Here is a 19310-nt window from a genome sequence, read left to right as displayed (position 1 = left end):
CCCCAACTACACCAGTCCAGCTCCTCAGCCAGGGGGCCCCAGGACAGGCCAGAGCCCAGCACGGTTAAAACATGCTTCAGTCTCATGGCACAGGCATGTCTGAGCCATGTGTTATCCACCTCTCCGAGTCACTGGGCCCGGCACAGTCCAAGGGGTGCAGCACTATCCAAGGACATGGCTCAGTCCCATCCGCCTTACGGAGCTAGACCCAGGTCCCCCACTGAGGGAGCATCTCCTAGGGCGGACCAGTCCCCCCAGGCGCCCGGGAGGCTGCAGCTCTCTGAGGGCGCAAGCCCTGACGTTACCGCAACTCCAAGGGGCACCCTTCGCAGAGAAGAAAGGCACCGTCAGTGTTTTGTTTACGGAGGACCTACAATAAACCGAAAGGGCGGGGGGGAGGTATCTTAGTGCCGGGCAGTGGAAACACGTGTCATCCCGCGCGGGGACCCCCAGCACAAACCCACCACCAAGATCCAGCCCCGCAGAGCAAAACGGGGACAGAGGCCGGGTTGCCCCTAACCCAGCCCCAGGCGCCGGTCCGCGGGAGGAAGGTGTAAGCCCCGATGAGGCTGAGGGGTAGCCCCGGGGGTTTCACTCACCCAGCACCAGGATCCGGTCCCCCGGGCGCAGCTCCGCCTCCAGCTGCTGGCGGAAGCAGGATAAGCCCCCAAACCACTCAGCCGGAGTAGCCCCCGCCTCGCGGTACCGCGAGTCCCAGAAGCGCCGGTCCCGGTACCGGAGGTTAGAATCCGGCAGCCAGGGAAGATCCAGGCTCCCGGAGCCAGGGGCGCGGCGGCGATATGAGGGCGGGGCCATCGATCAGGGGGCGTGACCGATCTGCAGCTGGTCGCTAAAACCGAACCCGCCGCCTCCCACGTGTATCCCCACAAAAAGCGTGGCACTTCCGGGCCGGGTTTGGTGCAACGCTGAAAACACTCCGTCCGGAAACCAACCCCCCCCGTCCCCGCCCCAGCGGGCAGGCCGAGCCCGTGGGAGTGGACCCTGTGGCCAGCTCCCAGGGGACGGAAAAAGGAGGGGATGTTGCCTCATGGGGACCCCCACCACTCCGTGCTGCCCCCACCACGCCCTGCGTCCTCACCCCTGTGTCACCATCCCCCGGCCCTTCTGTCTCCCCCATGCACGACATAGCCCACCCCCTGGACGCCGGGGTCAGGGGCACCGCTTAATCATGGTACGTTTAGGCCCACAGGTACCAGGACCCTAGCCCAGAATGCAGCCCCTCCGGGGCAGGGATGGGGCAGGACACTTGTTGATCCACCGACCCCCCTCACACAGCAGTGAAATGCAGCTGCCTCTGGGCGGAGGTGCATCAGCTGCTTCCCCACACCCTGCCAACCAGGGCTGTGAGGGAAGATGACTCCTGTGTTCCCAACACCAGCCACTGGGGATTTAGGAAGCCCAGCTTAGTCGGGACATTTAAAGACGTGGCAAACAGCTGAGCCAGCCCCAGCGCTCTCACCAGCAGGCCACGCTGCCCTCCCATAGCCTGGAACAGCCCGGAGCCCCCGTGGTCTCTGTGTCCCCCGCCCCGCCAGCTGTCTCTCTCCGGCCAGCCCCAGGCAACACGTGGCTGGGTCCAGGGCAAGCTCCTGACATGGCCCCATCGCAGCCCGGCAGGCAGATCCCGTCCCCCGTTTTCCTCGGGCCTGAGGGACCGGCCGGGGACCGGCCGCCCTGGGAGGGCTGCGTGTTTCCTCCCGAAGTGGGGGAGCCCTTAGCCGGTGACACCGGGGCCAGGAGTCGGCCGCCTGGCCCGCGCAGTGCGGACGATGGCTCCCGCTCCCGGCTCGGGGCTCCGGCGGAAAGGGGCGGCGGGGCCGGGCTCGCTGCGCCAGGGCCTGCGGCGAGCCTGGCAGGAGAAGCACCGGGTGCTCCTGGCGCCCCAGTACACGGGGCTGGTGGCCGCCTGGCTCTGCCTGGCGGAGGTGGGGGTCACGCACTGGGTCATTCGCAGGGTGGCATGTGAGTGGCCTGGCGCATTTCCTACGGGGCGGCGAGGCGGGCCAGGCCGGCCCGGGACAGGCCCCGAACCTGGGACCCGGGACCAGGGCTGGGCTAGCAGGGGCTGCGGGTCGGGAGTGAGGGGCACCGGCAGAGCTGGGTGTGGGGTGCCCAGGGCTGGTACCAGGGGGCTGCGGGTCGGGAGTGAGGGGCACCGGCAGAGCTGGGTGTGGGAAGCCCAGAGCTGGGCTAGCAGGGGCTGCGGGTCCGAAGTGAGGGGCATTGGCAGAGCTAGGTGTGGGGAGGCCAGGGCTGGGATAACAGGGGCTGCGGGTCAGGACTGAGGGGCATTGGCAGAGCTGGGGTGGGGGAACCTCGATGCTGCTGTGGGCTAGTTTTTCACTGTTAGTTCAAATTCAAGCTTCTGACCCTCCGTGTCCCGCCCCCCAGCTCCTCTCACTCGCTCCCCCCCTTCTTTCTCAGCTTTGTCTCCTCCCATTTGCCCCTTCACAGTTAATTCACTGAAACAGCCCCCTGCCCAGCTCCCCGCCTGGCCCTCCCTGTGATCTCTCCTTACTTTACCCCGTAGTGCCAGTCTCCAGCTCTGTGCCTGGCTGCTCCTCTGGTGTTACTGAGTTGGGAAGTCCCATGGGGCAAGGACCTGGCTTGGTGCCCATCTCCCACCCCGTAGGGTTGGGGAATGACCATGTTTTCTTAGCCCCCTCCTAGCACCTGTCTGTGTGGAGACACTGCTGAGTGTAAGCCGCATGCTCTCCCAACAGACACAGAGATCGACTGGAAAGCCTACATGGATGAGGTGGAGGGAGTCGTTAACGGGACCTTCGATTACACCCAGCTGAAGGGAGATACTGGGCCCCTGGTGTGAGTACAGGAAGGGCTGGGAGGGAGCTGGGGACTTGGGGGACCAATCCTGGGGGCCGGGGCTTCCTGCTGGCTAAGGAAGGGAAGTGTGTGTCTAAGAGGTGGATAGGGCCTGTCTCTTTTGGGAGGGGGCTGTCCATTGGCCAGGTCCCCTACCCTCTTGCAGTGGCCCAGACTGCCCCAGCCCCTCACTCCCGTCTCTCTCTGTAGTTACCCCGCTGGGTTTGTTTACATCTTCCTGGGTCTCTACTACATCACCAGCCGCGGCACCAACATCCGTCTCGCTCAGTATCTCTTCGCCGCGCTCTATCTCATGACGCTGCTGCTTGTCTTCCGCATCTACAGCCGGACCAGAAAGGTGAGACGCTACTTGCAGCCACCCGGCCAGGGCCAAAGGCCCCTGGGGCTCAAGGGAGTAATCACAACTCCAGCTTCCGAGCACATCCGCCCTGTGCGGAGCTGCGGGTTGGGTGTGAGGGGCATTGGCAGAGCTGTGGGTGGGAAGTCCAGGGCTGGAATAGCAGGGGGCTGTGTGTCGGGCCTGAGGGGCATTGGCAGAGATGGGGGAGCCCAGGGCTGGGATAACAGGGGCTGCAGGCTGGGACTGAGGGGCACTGGCAGAGATGTGGGGGATCCTAGGACTGGAATAGCAGGGGGCTTTGGGTTGGGACTGAGGGGCATTGGCAGTGCTGGGATACCAGGGGGTGGTGGGTCAGGACTGACGAGTATCGGGGGGCTGGGACTGCAGTGATGGCAGCCCCTGTCTCTGCTCGTAGGTCCCCCCCTATGTTTTCTTCTTCATGTGCTGCGCTTCATACCGCATCCACTCCATCTACATCCTGCGACTCTTTAACGACCCCGTTGCCATGGCCATCCTCTTCCTCGCAGTTAACCTCTTCCTGGAAGAGCGCTGGTCCTGGGGCTGCTGCTTCTTCAGGTGCGTCCCCCCTAAACCACAAGGCCTGAGCCTCTGGACCCCTTCCTTTGGCTGGGGAGTGTTGGATTCTCGTGGGTTGTTCTGGGTCAGGACTGACCCCTCCCTGCTCCAGGACACGAGGCCTCTGGGGCTGAGGAGCGCAGCGAGTCCACGCTAGGGGTGGTCGCTGCTCCCAGGAGCTCCCGGTCACGGATAGAGCTTGGGGAAGGGGAACGAGCACAGGTGACTTCTGCGCAGATCAGCAGGATTGACTCCAGCAGCGTGACAGAGGTTGGGCTCTAAGCATCCATCTACCCTGCAGCTAGATACCCATGTCTGGCCCGAGTCAGCTGGCAGTGTGGATGTGCCCTCAGGGGGACTGAGACATGAGTAGGGCAGGGTCCCACAAGTCGCTGTGCACAGGAATTAGCATTGGGAGCCTTAGCAGCGCAGAGGGGATGGGGAGGGGCAATGCCAAGCAGATGAGGGAGGAGCAGGGACAGGCACTTCCCCAGAGCTTGGGTGGCTGTGATGTTGGAGGAGGAGCCAGTGGAGGGATCCCCTACTGGGAGTGACCTGATCAAACCCCTGGGCCAGGACGAGGCCTCTCGGGGCAGGATTTGTGCAGGCTGGAGGGGGGGGGCGGCATTTGGGAGGCCAGAGAGGAGGAGGCAGCAATGGCCCGGGCAGGACATTTGGCTGTGGGGATGGAGAGGAAAGAATGGATTTTGGAGATGCTGAGCATGGAGAAGCAGCAGGATTTGGAAACGGCCCAGATGCATAAGCTATGGGCGAGGGCGGAATCGGACACAACCCCACGACAGCACCTGTCTGAGCCAGTCGAGCTGCGGTTGGCCAGATCCCCATGTCCCTGACAGCACCCAACTGAGCCGCTTGGCCTGTGTTTCCGGGGACGCCACATCTAACCCCTCAGCCCGCATCCTCTGACAGGGACAGTTCGTTCCCCTGGCCCCGCTCCCCTCAGGATGGGCAGCTGCTGGTCTCCTCTCACCGTCTGTCTTGTCATTTCATCCAGGGCCCTCCCCCACCAGCCTCAGCACCATTACAGCACTGGAACAGGGTCCGCTAGGGCTGTGGAACCTGCGTGGGGGGGGCCTGCAGTCAGGATCGGGGCCATTCTGCGCAGGGTCAGGGCCAGGGAGGGGTGGCACCCCGCAGGCAGGGCCCTGGTGAGCCGCAGTGACTCTCTCTCTCCCCTCAGCCTGGCCGTGTCGGTGAAGATGAACGTCCTTCTCTTCGCTCCAGGGCTCCTCTTCCTGCTCCTCTGGCGCTTCGGCCCCCTGGGCGCCATCCCCAAGCTCTCCATCTGCGCACTGCTGCAGGTAACCCACCCCGTGGGCCTGGCCCAGCCCAGGTGAACGCTGGGGCCCTGCATAGCTGGGGCGAGCTGTGTGGCCAGCCCGGTCTGTGGGTCTCTGATGCCTCCTGCATGGATGCACCTGACTCTGCCAGGCTGATCCCAAGAGGCCCAGCATCCAGAGACTCATGGGGGACGGGGCAAATCAGGACAGTGGATGGGTGGGTAGAGAGGGAGCCTGGGGCAAAGACCCCACCCAGAGCCCCCTCACAAACTCGCACTTAGTATCCCCAGCCGTTCAGTGTCCCCCGAGGCGGGAGGCAAGGAGCCTGGGGGCCCAAATTCACACAGGACATGACCGGAGCAGCAGGCAGGAGAACACAGTGTGTGCTTCTTCCCGCAGCTCTGCCAATGTCCCTGCTCCCCCCACACCTCTGCCAATGCCCCTCAACCCCGACCCACAGACCCCTGCTATCCCAGCCCTGGGCTTTCCCCATTCAGCTCTGCTGATGCCCATCAGTCCTGACCCCCAGCACTTAGGGGTGTCTGGTGAGGTACCTGGGACAGTCCTGGCTGGGGAGCTGCTCTCATGGTTCGGGGGTCTCACTTGCAGGTGGTCCTGGGGCTGCCCTTCCTGCTGGAGAACCCTGTTGGGTACGTGACCCGCTCTTTCGACCTGGGCCGCCAGTTCCTTTTCAAGTGGACGGTGAACTGGCGGTTCCTGCCAGAGGAGGTTTTCCAGCATCGGGCCTTCCACCTGGCACTTCTCGCAGCCCACCTGGGTGCCCTGGGACTCTTTGCACTGCATCGGTGGCACAGGTGAGACCCCGGCATGGAACAGGGCGCCGGGTACAGAGCAGCTGATCCCTGAGGTTTCCCTGCAGCCCCTACACTGCCAGGTGATTTGGAGAGGAGGCCGAGGCAGCCCACGCCCACAGATCCCTGCCTGGCCGGGCTACCGGGAGCATAGCGTTAAAAAGCTTCCATTGCACTGGGGCTATGGAGTTCGGGGGGGAGGCGGGGGAAGGGAGAACTTTAGTCCATTTTTGGGGCCTTCCCTATTCAGACGTGGGCCCCCCGGCTCTGTGAAGCCATTGCTGGCTGTATAGTCTCGGAGGGGCCAGTTCATGGCCCGGGGGGTCTGCAGCCTCTCTGCCGGGATTGGGCCTGAAGGGTCCTGTGCTCGTCCTTCTCCCCTGCAGGTCTGAGGGGAGTCTCTTGTCACTGCTGAAGGATCCAGCAGAGAGGAAGAGTCCGCCCCAGCCCCTGACGGCCAACCATATCCTTACACTGGAGCTGGCGATGGAGGCTAGGGCAGGGCAGCCCTGGCTGGCCAGGGAGTGCTTGAAGGCCATGGGCTTGAGGAGGCCTCGGTGCAAGCATCTCCAGGCTCCCTGCCATGCGGCGCTGGGGAGATCCAGGCGTCGTGGGGGCCTCCCAGTCCCACAGCCCGGAGGGGCGTGGCTGTTTGGGAGCTTCCCCCACACTGGGTTAGGAGGGGGGAAGCAGCCACTCCCTGTGCAGCCTTGTGGCTCTGGGATTCAGTCACGTGCTGGGAGCCCCAGCTTGGGCTGGGAGGTTGGGATGGGAGGACAGTAGCCCTGGAGCCAGCAGCTCCGTTCCTCCTTAACGGCAGCGCACAGGTCGTCTTCGTTCTCTTCACCTCCAACTTCATCGGCATTTGCTGCAGCCGGTCCCTGCACTATCAGTTCTACGTGTGGTATTTCCACACCCTGCCCTACCTGCTGTGGTGCACCCCCGCCGGGAAGCTCAGCCACCTGCTGAGGTATGGGCCTGGGAGGGGAGTGGGGTCGACCTACCTTTGTGCCTCGGTGTCCTGTCCCCAGCTCCTGGGAATCCCTCCCGCTGCTGGTACTGCACAGAGCAGGCCCTGGCCTTCAGTGGTGCCATAAACTTGAGCAAATGAGGGGCTGTGTGGGTTCCTCCTGGGTAATTATCCACATTGCAACTCTGCTTGATTCGTCATCTCTGCTGACGAAAGGGCCAGGGCCAGGATCGCAGGGGCTGTGGGTCAGGAGTGAGGAGTATCAGCAGATCTGTGTGATGGGGAGCCCATGGCTGGGATAGCGGGGGGCTGTGGGTCAGGAGTGAGGGGAAGCGGCAGATCCGTATGACAGGGGGAGCCCAGGGCTGGGATAGTGGGGGCTGTGGGTCGGGAGTGAGGGGTATTGGTCGATCTGTGTGATGGGAAGCCCAGGGCTGGGATAGTGGGGGCTGCGGGTTGGGAGTGAGGGGTATTTGCCGATCTTTGTGACAGGGGGAGCCCAGAGCTGGGGTTGCGGGGGGCTGCGGGTTGGGAGTGAGGGATATCGGCAGATCTGCGTGATGGGGAGCCCCCCAGGGCTGGGATAGCAGGGTGAGGAGCTGAAGGCTGTTCTCCCTCCTGTGGGGGAGGGACCTGACTCCCCAGCGCTGACCCAGTTCTCTCCCATTGCAGGGTGCTAATCCTGGGCCTCATCGAGCTCTCCTGGAACACGTACCCCTCCACACTTTGCAGCTCAGCCTTCCTGCACGTGTGTCACGGGATGATCCTGCTGCAACTTTGGTATGGCACCACTGCCCCCCTGGAGCCACAGGGCCCTCCCGCTGCCCAGAAAACGACCCCCTCCCTGAAAAAGACACAGTGAGACCGTGGGCAGCTGGACGATGGGACCTGCAGCCCCTCCCCCTGGGAGCTGGAGCTGGATATTCTGCCTGGGTGGGACGATGCCCTGGGCTGGTAGCCCTGGCTGCTGAATTTCCAGGCTGTTCTTTAGGTGCTGCTCAGCTGGTGGCACTGCCTGTCCTACCCGGTGGCTGAGTGGAGCAGGCCCCCCCCGGGGACGCCTGTTACATGGGATTTCCTCAATAAACGTGGCAATGTCCCCGTGGGCTCTCCTGACCCCGGCCTGCAGTCTGGCCCTGGCCTGCAGTGATCTGCCTGGCCCTTGCTGCTCTTGGGGCAGAGGCACCATTTCACAGGACGGAGCAGCTGCCCTGCTGTTTGGGGGAAGTGGGGTATAATGGCTAGAGCAGTGGCTTGGGATCCAGGACTCCTAAGTTCCATTCTCAGCCCTGGGTGGGAGTATGGTTAGAGCAGGGGGCTGGGTGGCAGAGGGCAGCTCTGGGAGGGAGGACTCCTGGCTTTTTTGTGCTCCCAGGGGCAAGTCCCTGAGGGGTACCTGCAAAGACACCCATTTCAGGGAACAATGTGGCTGGCCTTCGAGGTGCTTAAAACTCAGTCAGTCTTAGAGGAGATGGGACCACACGTGGGGATAAGCATCACCCCTCACCCGGTGCTCCAGCCCTGCTCAGGCCATGGTTCAAACAGGGCTCAGTCCCATTGACCCTACACCACGGAATCATTCTGGAACCTGGTCCCCTAGCACCCTCGAGTTGCTTTTACAGAGCAAAAGAGCCTTTCACCTCCTCTATTTGTTTCCCCACCTTCAGAATGGGGGTAAGGGGACTGCCCCACCCACTCGGGGTGCAGTGAGGCTCAGTGCAGCGTGCGAGGGCCCTGGGCCTATGTGAGCACAGAGTGAGGGGGGGTTTCATATGCCTCCTCTTCACCCAACGCTGCCTGCTCCTCGCTTGCTTCCAACCCCTTCTGCTGCTCATTGGGCTACCCCAGGCCCCCAGCCAGAGGCCGAGTGACGGGCACCTGGGCCCAGGAGCAGGACTGATGGTGGGAGGGAGCTGGCTGCCAGAGCGGGTGGGGCCTGCCCATCTCAGAGGGAAGCGCCCCCCGGTGGCAGTGCAAGAGGGGAAGGAGCTGTGGGCACAGCAGGTCTGAACCAAACCTCTTTATTGGCGCCACGGCCCCGCCCCTCACACGTTGCTGGGGTTGTAGCACAGCATGTTCAGCCTGATGTTCTCGTCCCAGTGGCGCAGCAGCAGGAAGAGGTGGTGCGCCGCCCCTTTCAGAGAGCCCACATCCACTCCCTCCGGCAGCTGCTGTGCCCGGAGCCAGGCGTCTGCCTTGGCGGCCAGCAGCTCCCATTCCACGAATGAGCCAGCGCAGCGGTGCTCGAGCCAGGCCAGCGCCACAGCCGTGGCCCAGCTGGCACTCTCCAGGTCCCCCTCCTCGGCCTCGAGCCCCACCTCCTGCAGGCTGACGGCTTCGGAGGTGGCGGGCGAGTGGTCGCAGGCGTCGGTCTCGGAGCCGCGCCCGCTGTCTGCCTGCGGCCAGATGGCGGTGCTTAGGACCTCAGAGCAGGTGCTGTGCGAATGGGGCGAGCCTGGTTCTGGTGCCCCCTCCTGGCTGCCTCTGGCAGGCTCCACGCCCTCTGGAGAGGGCTGGCTCACCACTTGCTTGGGGCCGCCATCAGGGCTGCCCTTGGCAACGAGTGCCCAGGGGGAGGTGCAGGAGCCAGGGCTGAGGCTGGCACGGTGCGAGGCATATGGCGAGGCACGGCGCAGACGGTCCAGCGGGATCTGCACCACTTCGGAGAAGCTTTCTGTCAGCTGGAAGGTGCCCAGGGCCTGCTGCAGCCGCACCTGGTGGGGAGGAGAGGGCGGGGGGGAGCATCTCACATTCACTGCACAGGGCCAGCATCTGTCACTCACACTGCGTAGAGTCTAGGGTGTGGAGGAGGGGTCCTGCATGCACTCCAGAGGCCATGGGGGGGTCTCCTGGCCAGGTGAGGCCCTGGCTGCAGCAGGGCTGTCTCTGAGAGGCAGAGCTTGTGCACCAGGCAGCCCTTTTGCTGATGCTGGCACTGCGCAGTAGTGTTGGGGAAGCCCAGCGCTGGGGCCTGGGCTCCTTATGTACAAACATAAGAATGGCCAGGCTGGGTCAGGCCAACAGTCCATCTAGCCCAGAGTCCTGTGACAGGTGCTTCAGAGGGAATGAACAGAACAGACGATCACTGAGTTGTTCACTCCCAGCTTCAGGCAAACAGAGGCTAGGGACACCCAGAGCAGGGGGTTGCATCCCTGCCAATCCTGGCTAATGGCCATTGATGGACCCATCCTCAGTGAACTTATCCAATTCCTTTTGGAACCCCATTATTTCATAGAATACCAGGGTTGGAAGGGACCTCAGGAGATCATCTGGTCCAACCCCCTGCTCAAAGCAGGACCAATCCCCAATTTTTGCCTCAGATCCCTAAATGGCCCCCTCAAGGATTGAACTCAACCCTGGGTTTAGCAGGCATTCTAGTCTTGGCCTTCACAACATCCCCTGGCAACAAGTCCCACAGGCTGACCTGACTGCGTTGTGGGAAGAAACGCTTCCTTTTCGTCGTTTTAAACCTGCTGCCTGTTCATTTCATTGGGTGTCCCCGGGTTCTTGTGTTATGTGAAGAAGTAAATAACACTTCATTATTCACTGTCTCCACACTAGACATGATTTTATAGACCTCAATCATGTCCCCTTTTAGGCGTCTCTTTTCCAAGCTGAGAAGTCCCACTCTTTTTAATCTCTCCTCATATGGAAGCTGTTCCAAACCCTTTGTAATTTTTGTTGCCCTCCTCTGTACCTTTTCCAATGCTAATATCACTTTGCTGAGATGGGGCGCCCAGAGCTGCAGGCAGGATTCGAGGTATGGGCGTACCATGGATTTATATAGTGGCATGTGATAGTTTCAGTTTTATTATCTATCCTTTGCCTAATGGTTCCTACCATTGTTCGCTTTTTGGACTGCTGCTGCACACTGAGCAGATGTTTTCAGAGGACTGACAATGCTCTGAGTTCTCGTTCGCGAGTGGTAACGGCTAACCTAGATCTGTCCCCATCACACGGACACACTAGGTCTGAGCTGGGGTGGAGCAGGTAGGGGAAGGCTGGGGCAGCAGCAGTTTCCCCTGTACAGTGCTGAGGCCTGTCATGGGGCGCGCACACAGTGTTGACTCTGCGCTTTGGAGCCTAACCTCTGGCAATACCATGCAGTGGTGGGGGCAGCTCTGCAGGAGCCCTGGCTCCCGTGAGGTTGGGGCGGATCCTGGCCTTGTCATTACAAGTCTGCTCCATCATGTAGGAGACCCAGGTTTGATTGCAGGTCCTGGGGTGGGATCCATCCCTGGCACTGCTGGGCTGGGAGTGGAGTACCCCAGGAGAGGAGCTGGGCTCAGCAGGGTGGGATGACAGTGCAGGGTCCTTACCAGTGGGAGGTAGTCATGGATGGCACTGTCCTTGGAGAGCTCACTTTCTGGGGTCAGGCACTGTGGCCGCAGTACTAGGCCGTGCCCCCTGATCCTGCTGAGACTGAACCTGCCAGGAGAAGAGACCAGTGAGCAGCATGGCCTGGATCCTGCCAGCGCTGGGAGAGTGGTGCTCATCGCAGGAGAGAGGCGGTCCATTGGGAGGGCTGTGGGCCTCCAGCACTGAATGAACACACCCCAACTCCCCTCCGTGGCACAGCAGCCGTGGCCAAGAGAGATTCCTCTCCAGCTCCTTCCTGCTGAAGAAGGTGACCAAGCTGCAGGGGGACGCTGGCCTCTCTCCAGGAGGCTGCTTGGCCCCAGGCCAATGCACGCTGCAGTGCAGGGTGGGCTGGCAGCAGCATGGGGAGAGATTAACCCCTGCTGTGCTGCAGGGTCAGGGCTCAAGCACTGGAGGTTTTGGGGGAGGTCCCCTCAGTGAAGAAGTGGTGGGCTGTCCCCCTGACAGCCTAGGGCCTTTCCTGTTGAATGCAAAGTCCCCTCTGCATGGAAGGAGCCCCCAGCCAGGCCCCCCCAACCCCAGAGAGTCAGTCTAGAAGGCCTACCTGGAGCCAGCAAAGTTCTCCATGGATTTCTGGGATCCCACGTTGGTGGCAGAGGGACTGGCCACAGGACCTGGCATGGGGAGGGAAGGTCACTCCATAGGGCTGGGCTCCCCTGCTTTCTCTATCCCCACCACAATTGCCTGCTGCCACAGCACAGCTCCACAGAGGCCCCCAAAGCACCCCTACCTGTGGGGGAAGGGCTCAGCCACGCTAGGAGGTAACAGGGCAGGTGGAGGGCCCCCATCCACGAGGCCTCAGCAGGCCCTCTCCCCAGACTGTGCCCCACCTGAACATTACTCCAGCCTCTGCCAAGTGCAATACGGTACAGGATGGGAAGTTTACGACCCCCAGCAGGGGCTGCCTTCCCAAACCCAGCGCTCCCGCAGGGTACTGCAGACAGGTCAAGAGCGTGGGGAGGTTACGGCTCCCACACGGGGTCTCCTACGTTCCTGGAAATGGGAGCCACCCTCTCATCAGACCCTTTATTTCCACAAGAGAGCGAGCATCTCTGCAGTGGCTGGAGCAGCGAGGTTGGAGAGCAGCCCATTCTGGCCAGTCCCAGGAGCACAGACGTGGGCAGCAGGCTGTCTGAGAACATAACCACACAGGTTAGGGGAGGGGGCTCAGCCCCCTCATGAGACATCGCACCCCAACATGGGATTGAGAGGTGGACAGTAAAGCTGACGGGTGCCTGAGCCCGCCGTGCATTACACATCCAAATGGGCTGTGAGATGATTCACACTAAGGCTCCAGGCTTCCTGCCACTTCCCGGGGGCTTGGCAGCAGCCACAGGCAGGCATCTGTCCAGGAGCTGCGGTGGAGAGGACAGTTGGCCCCATCTCTCTCTCAGATTTTCCTATAGGGCCGAGCTGCGCAATGTCTAATCCTCAAAGAGCCTGCTTTCCCAGATTCCCCCGCCCCCAGCTCTGGGCTCTGTGTGGGACTTACCATCGGGGCAGCTTTGCTTTTCCCAGGCACCGGCAGCAGAGGAGACACTGACAGGAGATGCGGGTGTCTCATCTCGCTCTGGAACGGAATCAAGAATTCAGAGCCTACGCTGGGTGCTGGGACCCTCCAACTCCCAGCTGCAGCCGGCTGAGGACATGGAACCACAACCTCCACGGGCTCTAGGGCTCCGGTTTGGTCCCCATTGCAACAGCAGTGGCCTGCGGTGCTGTCCTCTGTCGCCATCTCCATTTGATGCAGAGGCTGCACCCACCCCCAGGATCCCAGCACCTGCACAGGGTTGCACTTGGGAGTGCCAGCTGTGGGCTTCCAGGGAGCACCTCACCCCAGGGCCTTGTAAGCTTCCCTGGCTCCCAATTCAAGGTGCTGAGTGTGGCCCAGAGAACCCCTGATGCTTTGATCCAGGCTACTCAAACTCTCCTAATTTCCCATCCTGGGTGGCTGAGATCAGTGGGCCCTTGAGTTGACAGCCCTCTGATGTAACCCTTCGGGGGCTGTGCAATGTCAGCAAGCCTGCCATTGCCCTAAGAGCCTGGGCAAGTCTCACTGGTTTGCTGCAGTTCCTCCCCGAGAGGGCTGGCTCTAGGGAGGCTGTGTTGGGGTTTCATGGGCATGGGACAGCATGCCGGGGCAGGTTAGCAATGCAGGGCTGGGCTGGTACCTGCAGAGATGACAGCATCATCCAGCTCCTCTGAGTCACGCCGTCGTCCCAGGCCCACTGAGTAATTGCACAAGCGCCGGCTCCCAGCCTGGGACCCTCGGCGATGGCTGGAAGGGCCCCCTTGGAAGGAATCACAGCCACCATCAGCTGTCAGCTGCACCACAGAGCCAGGCTCAGAGCCTGCAGAGGGTCCCCAAGCCCCCCTGGCCACTGCTGCTTTGAGCCCAAGAAGCTCAAGCCCACATCCTCTAAGGTATGAAGTGCCTAACTCCCATTGATCTCAATGGGAGTTAGGCTCCTCAATACTTCTGAGGGTCTGGGCCTCAGTTCCTTTAACGCTTCCTCTCACACTCGGCTTTCCCACTCTCTGGGCAGTTCTTTGGAGTCTAATCTATCTCTGTCCTCGTCATAGCCAGCTGCCCTCCTGAAACATCTCTGAGCCTGGACCCCAGACACACCTGACCACACAGGTGTATGCATGAGCATGTCCGAACAGGGAGACAAATACAGACCCCGCTACACGTACAGGCCCATGGATGGAGCCAGGTAGACCCAGACACATGCAGATCCACATATGCATACAGAGTCCCATGGGTCCCGAGAGGTGAGCTGGGGGACTGGGAGGGAGCTCAGTGTAGCAGTGCCTCCTGGGAGCCGTACCTGCATTGTGAACCTCAAGGGCCCTGGGCAGGGCCTCTTGGGTGGAGGAGTCCACAGGCACCAGGCAGGTGTAGATGGAGGGCGTGTTGCAAGCCTTGCTGGACTGCATGGCCTTGAGGCGGAACCTCCGGGAGAAACCTGAGAGAGAGTCACAGGGTGAGGCTGGGAGGGGAGGGGGAGAGCCGACGGGACATGGTGGGGCACGCAGGTAAGTGCATACTCACTGTGCTCCAGCTCAGCTTCCCTCTGTGCCACATTCTCGTGGTCCCGGATGACAGAGCTGGCAGTCAGATGGTGCAGCAGTTTGTCCCAGGCCTTACACGACTGTTGTGGCAGCTCCTCCTTGCCCTTGCCGTCCCTGGCTTGGAGCAGAGGCTCCAGGGTGACTGTCACTTCCCAGGAGATGGGCTTCCCAGCACTGAGTGCATGGATCACCACCTGGCATCGCAGGGGCAGACAGGCACCCCCCTCACACTCACCACGCTCAGCCGCTGGCGATGCACAGAAAAGATATGAGGGCTCCACCAGCATGTCCCAGTCCAGATGGGATGGCGAGAGCAAGTTACCTAGGAGACAGCAAGAGTGAGGTCAGGGGGCAGAGTGGGAGACAACCCCCCATGGCTTCTATACAGCAGTCCCTTGCTCCACCCTGGGGACGGGACTGCCCTGAGTCCCCTGCACCTTCCTGAGGGGGCTGCCTGGAGACCTGAGCTAATTTGGGCTCCAGCCCCCAGAGACTCCCTTCTGCTGTAACAACACTCACTGGAATCTGCCAGGCTCCTTCGCAGCCGCTGCAGCTCTGGCCCAATCTCATCCAGCTTCCCTTCCAGGGACTGGTTCCGCTTCTGGGACACCTTCTCCAGGGCTCTCTGCAGCCGATGGGCATCCAGCTCACCATGCGGGGACGAAAAGCTGCGTCCAGATAAGGCAGTTCGTGCCAGCGCCTTCTTCCGCCGCGCCAGCTCCTCGGAGCTCAGCACCACACATGCCTGAGCAGGAGAGATTCAGGGGTCAGTCTGGGGAGTTGGGGCTCTGCTTTGGGCAGGCTTGCAGATGAGCCCCCCTGGGGTCACTGCAGGGGATCAGCTGGCTCATCTCTGTACAGAGGCCTAGCGCTCAGCCCACCTATCTCTCTGCAAGGACTCAAGGCCTGATAGGTGGAGTGCTGGCTGATGGGCAAGCTGCCCCCAAGGCTGGGGCAGTTGCAGTCCCAGACAAACCAATGGAGCTCAGAGAGGGCTTTGAGGCAGCCCAGTAGCTGGCATAGACTGAAGTGGTACCTCCCTCCCTCGGGTTCCCTGGACATGCTCTGGCTGCTGGCAACGGTGGTGTCACAGCAGTGTCCAGGTTGGAGCTAGACCCTGTGTACAAACTGAGCCTCAACCCACAATTGTAACACAAGATTTTCAGGGCAGGTGCCCTTAACTAGTTTTAGAGCTGCAGTCCAAATATTCATTTCAACCTGGCTGTGATCTGCTCCTCTCTCTATCAGCCATTTGACTAGAATATAAATACATCTATCAATGAGAAAGATTGATCATTCCCTGTTATTTTGGGTGTGTTAGCTAAGCAAAGACTGCTGCATTCCCAAATTATTAGATAAAGCTGATGAGGAATTGTTGGTTTATTTGATATTAATCTGATGAGATTAATTTGATTATTTGATACTAACCCCTTTTATTGTAGTGTGATTTGGGTAACATTAAACCACGAGTATATTTCCAGTGAGGCTTTTTTTTTTTTTTTGTTAGTTTAGTTACTAAATAATATAAAACTCTGAAAACCAGACACTTTTCTCCCAGATGTCAGAGCCCAAAACTGTAGGACCCTGGGACAGAAGCCAGAGATAACTCAGGTTTCAGAGTAGCAGCCATGTTAGTCTGTATCTGCAAAAAGAAAAGGAGGACTTGTGGCACCTTAGAGACGAACAAATTTATTTGAGCATAAGCTTTCGTGAGCTACAGCTCACTTCATCGGATGCATTTCATGGAAAATACAGTGAGGAGATTTATATACACAGAAAGAAAAGCTCAGCTGTAGCTCACGAAAGCTTATGCTCAAATAAATTGGTTAGTCTCTAAGGTGCCACAAGTCCTCCTTTTCTTTTTGCGAATACAGACTAACACGGCTGTTACTCTGAAACCTGTTATATACACAGAGAACATGATAATAAGCCACCTAGTGGTGATCCATATGACCTGCCTCCTGTAGTCCTCACACTGGGGCTTCCCTGGATGAGCCCTTTTAGAAAGAAATATTAAATCTGTTGTATGGATTGAGATGTTGATTCCCTTTCAAATCTTGGGGTTGAAAAGTTCTGTCTTTGCTCCAGAGAGCTGGCAGCCAGAAAAGCAGAAACAAAGTTTTGGGGAAAAAACAGAAGTGACAGCCAAGGACTGTTATGAAACTCTGCTTGGTCAGCAAAGCGGAACTGCCCCTGTGCAGTTAGCAGGGAGTGTTTTTGCAAGCTGGCGGCAGTGTTTAATATTCACGTTGGCTGGGCTGTAGGGGGAATGGTTCTGAAAGATGGATTATATTTTCTTTCCTATTCTGCTTCTGAATGATCTAGAGGATTTAGTGGACAAGTCCCTAGTGTAACTGGCAGATCAATATTGTAAGGGCCAGTACATTTGGTTGCTTTCAGAGTCACCTCCTCAAATTAAAATAGATTTTAATAGTGTTGTAATTTAAAACTGTCATGTACATATTTCTCGTTTCATCTCAGAAAAGCAATCACGGAGAGTCACCGAGAGTCTGTCTCAAGGAGAAGACGTGCTATCTTGCCTGTTATCAGGAAGAGGTCATCATCCCATGGATTCAACAAAAAATTGCGTCAAGTCCACTTTAAGATGCTGGAGACTGTAGCCCAGCGTTTTGACCCTTTCTCCAAAATAAACCAAAGTACAACACACACATTCAACACATGAACCAAAAGGGATGCCTTAAATTTGACCCTAATGGTTTGTTTATTTTTATTAGTTATCTTTAATCATGAATGAGCCAGTATGCCATGGAAGGTGTGAGGATGTCGTTGTATGTTTCACAGAAGAAATTGTCTAGATGAATTTAATTTGACGAAGCAGGAGATCTGGGGATCTGCTTAGACCCTGAAAGCCAGAGTTCAGGCTTGGATTGAGAGGTTGACAGTGGTGACAGTTAAAGGCAAAGAATTATAAACTATGGGTGATGCACATGTAGGCTTTCCCATAGCTTGTGTATTTAAGATAATGTTTTGCAAGACCAGCCCTAGAGCCCCGTATGAGATAACAGGGAACTTTTGCACTGCTCTGGATAGACCCAGCTCTCAAGAAGTATCATCTTGAGATGATGCCTGCCATAGTAAAGCATGGAACATGACACAGAGGTCAGCAGCCATCAGCCAAACTGAGGCAGTGACACCCATCAACATTCACTGCTAGGTCCCACAGCTGGCAGGAGACAGTCGATTTCGGAAGGTAGCCATTTGTGTTGACGACAGGAGAGATTCACTTGGGGAAGCTCCAGGAAGGAGCTATCAGGAGTCTGGGGACATGGAGTTAGTGGCCCCAGTTGCATGACCTTCTTTAAATTAATTGTTGGACTGTAATTTCCTTTCATTCCTCTGCCTAGAGACTGCCACAGAAGTACCTTGTGAGTATAGGTTTCGAGGCCTAGGTTGATTCCAGGAGAAGGTAGTCCAAATACTGAAGTCTCCAGTCCCAGCTATTACTCAGGGCATCCCAGGAAAAGCTAGGATGTTAGCTCTGGGAAGGGCAGACAGCTAACGTGATGGCAGAGGGCTGGGGGCCTGTGTGCCTAAATCTTCAGAAATCACATTATCTTCACTTACATTTTTCATTTGACTGTCAAATGTAACCAGCCGTGGTATCCGGGACTGGAACATTTTATGTAACCCTAAATTATGGAGGGGAATTTGGGGGAGGAAAGATGGATCATTACCTAGCAGATGAGTGACCTTAATTGGTACCAGAGCTGCAGTCTAAACACTAACTTCAACAAGGGAGTGAATTGACCCTCCCTATATCTGCCCTTAACAGGAATTTAAAGAAGCATGTCAACTGGCAGGGAGATAGATAATGAGCTGTAATTCTGGGGCTAAAAGCTAAACAAAGACTGCTCGCTTCCTCAATGATTAGATCAAGCTGATGAGAAACTGGTGGTGTATTTGGTATTCCTTAATTTGATAATGAGATTAAATAGATGGTTTGAGATTAGCCCACTTTATTTTAATTTTGTTTGTTTCATGTTAAATTAAGACTAATTTTAAGTGATTTTAATTGTATTGGGGTTTTTAATTAATTAATTACATTTTAAATTCCATGTGACTGAGTAATTGTGCCCATCAGATGTCCTTTCTCCAGATGTCAGGGCCTAGAACTGCAAGAACCCGGGGGCAGATAACAGACATAGCTCCAGGGCCGTCCCTAGCTATTCTGCGGCCTTGTCATAAACATACAGCTAAGGGTAGCATAAAATCCCTCCTTTACCTGTAAAGGGTTAAGAAGCTCAGATAACCTGGTTGGCACCTGACCAAAAGGACCAATAAGGGAGAAGATACTTTCAAATCTGTGGTGGGGAAGGGTTTTGCTTTGGCTCTTTGTGTGTGTTCTCTTGGGAGACAAAGAGAGAGACCAAGCAAGTAATCTAGCTCCTACTGAATGACACATCTAAATTTACAGAAATAGTAAGTAATAGCAAGGAAATGCATTAGAGTATCTTTTGTTTCAGCTTGTGATAATTTTCCCTGTGCTAAGAGGGAGGTTTATCCCTGTTTTCTGTAACTAAAGTTTTGCCTAGAGGGGAATCCTCTATGTTATGAATCTGATTACCCTGTAAAATTACCTTCCATCCTGATTTTACAGAGGTGCTTCTTTTATTTTGTTTTTATAATAAAATTCTGTTGTTAAGAACCTGACTGGTTTTTAGGGTCCTAAAAACCCAAGGGTCTGGTCTGTGCTCACCTTGTTTACCTATCTGGTTGGTAGATTATTCTCAGGAAAGGGGGTGAAGGGCTTGGGGGGGGATATTTTAGGGAAACAGGAACTCCAAGTGGTCCTTTTCCTGAATCTTTGTTTAACTCACTTCGTGGTGGCAGCAGTACCCATCCAAGGACAAGGAAGGATTTGTGCCTTGGGGAAGTTTTTAACCTAAGCTGGTAAAAATAAGCTTAGGGGGTTCTTTCATGCGAGTCCCCACATCTGTACCCTAGAGTTCAGAGTGGGGAGGGAACCCTGA

General features: G+C 57.8%; 3 protein-coding genes across 4 annotated transcripts in view; 1 reads left to right on the top strand and 2 right to left on the bottom strand.

The window, feature by feature from the left end:
* The window catches only part of EEF1AKMT4 (EEF1A lysine methyltransferase 4), a 30406-nt gene extending 29515 nt beyond the window's left edge, over positions 1-891 (bottom strand). Inside the window, exon 1 of the mRNA XM_074963451.1 lies at positions 600-891. Within this exon, the coding sequence (XP_074819552.1) occupies positions 600-816 (217 nt within the window). The 5' untranslated portion in view covers positions 817-891. The remainder of the gene's footprint in view (positions 1-599) is intronic.
* An 833-nt stretch (positions 892-1724) lies between these two features.
* On the top strand, positions 1725-9583 carry ALG3 (ALG3 alpha-1,3- mannosyltransferase). Of its 2 annotated transcripts, none has more exons than XM_074963449.1 (9): positions 1725-1983; positions 2745-2844; positions 3055-3202; positions 3621-3781; positions 4983-5103; positions 5692-5897; positions 6281-6358; positions 6721-6864; positions 7537-9583. In XM_074963449.1, exons 1-9 carry the CDS (start codon positions 1791-1793, stop codon positions 7724-7726), a joined length of 1341 nt encoding a protein of 446 aa, XP_074819550.1. In that variant the 5' UTR covers positions 1725-1790; the 3' UTR covers positions 7727-9583. The 2 variants fall into 2 exon arrangements, with proteins under 2 accessions (XP_074819550.1, XP_074819551.1); XM_074963450.1 differs by having other exon boundaries at positions 1815-1946.
* The window catches only part of VWA5B2 (von Willebrand factor A domain containing 5B2), a 45317-nt gene continuing 34916 nt past the window's right edge, over positions 8910-19310 (bottom strand). The window contains exons 15-22 of the mRNA XM_074963447.1: positions 14839-15064; positions 14300-14641; positions 14076-14213; positions 13416-13535; positions 12737-12814; positions 11789-11858; positions 11184-11292; positions 8910-9578 (exon numbers count right to left, since the gene is read on the bottom strand). Coding sequence (XP_074819548.1) covers positions 8910-9578; positions 11184-11292; positions 11789-11858; positions 12737-12814; positions 13416-13535; positions 14076-14213; positions 14300-14641; positions 14839-15064 — 1752 coding nt within the window. The remainder of the gene's footprint in view (positions 9579-11183; positions 11293-11788; positions 11859-12736; positions 12815-13415; positions 13536-14075; positions 14214-14299; positions 14642-14838; positions 15065-19310) is intronic.

Source organism: Natator depressus, chromosome 9, assembly GCF_965152275.1.
Source record: "Natator depressus isolate rNatDep1 chromosome 9, rNatDep2.hap1, whole genome shotgun sequence".
NCBI classification, from domain to species: Eukaryota; Metazoa; Chordata; order Testudines; family Cheloniidae; genus Natator; species Natator depressus.
Note: the sequence above shows the minus strand (reverse complement) of the source record. Positions and strands in the feature narration are given on the sequence as shown.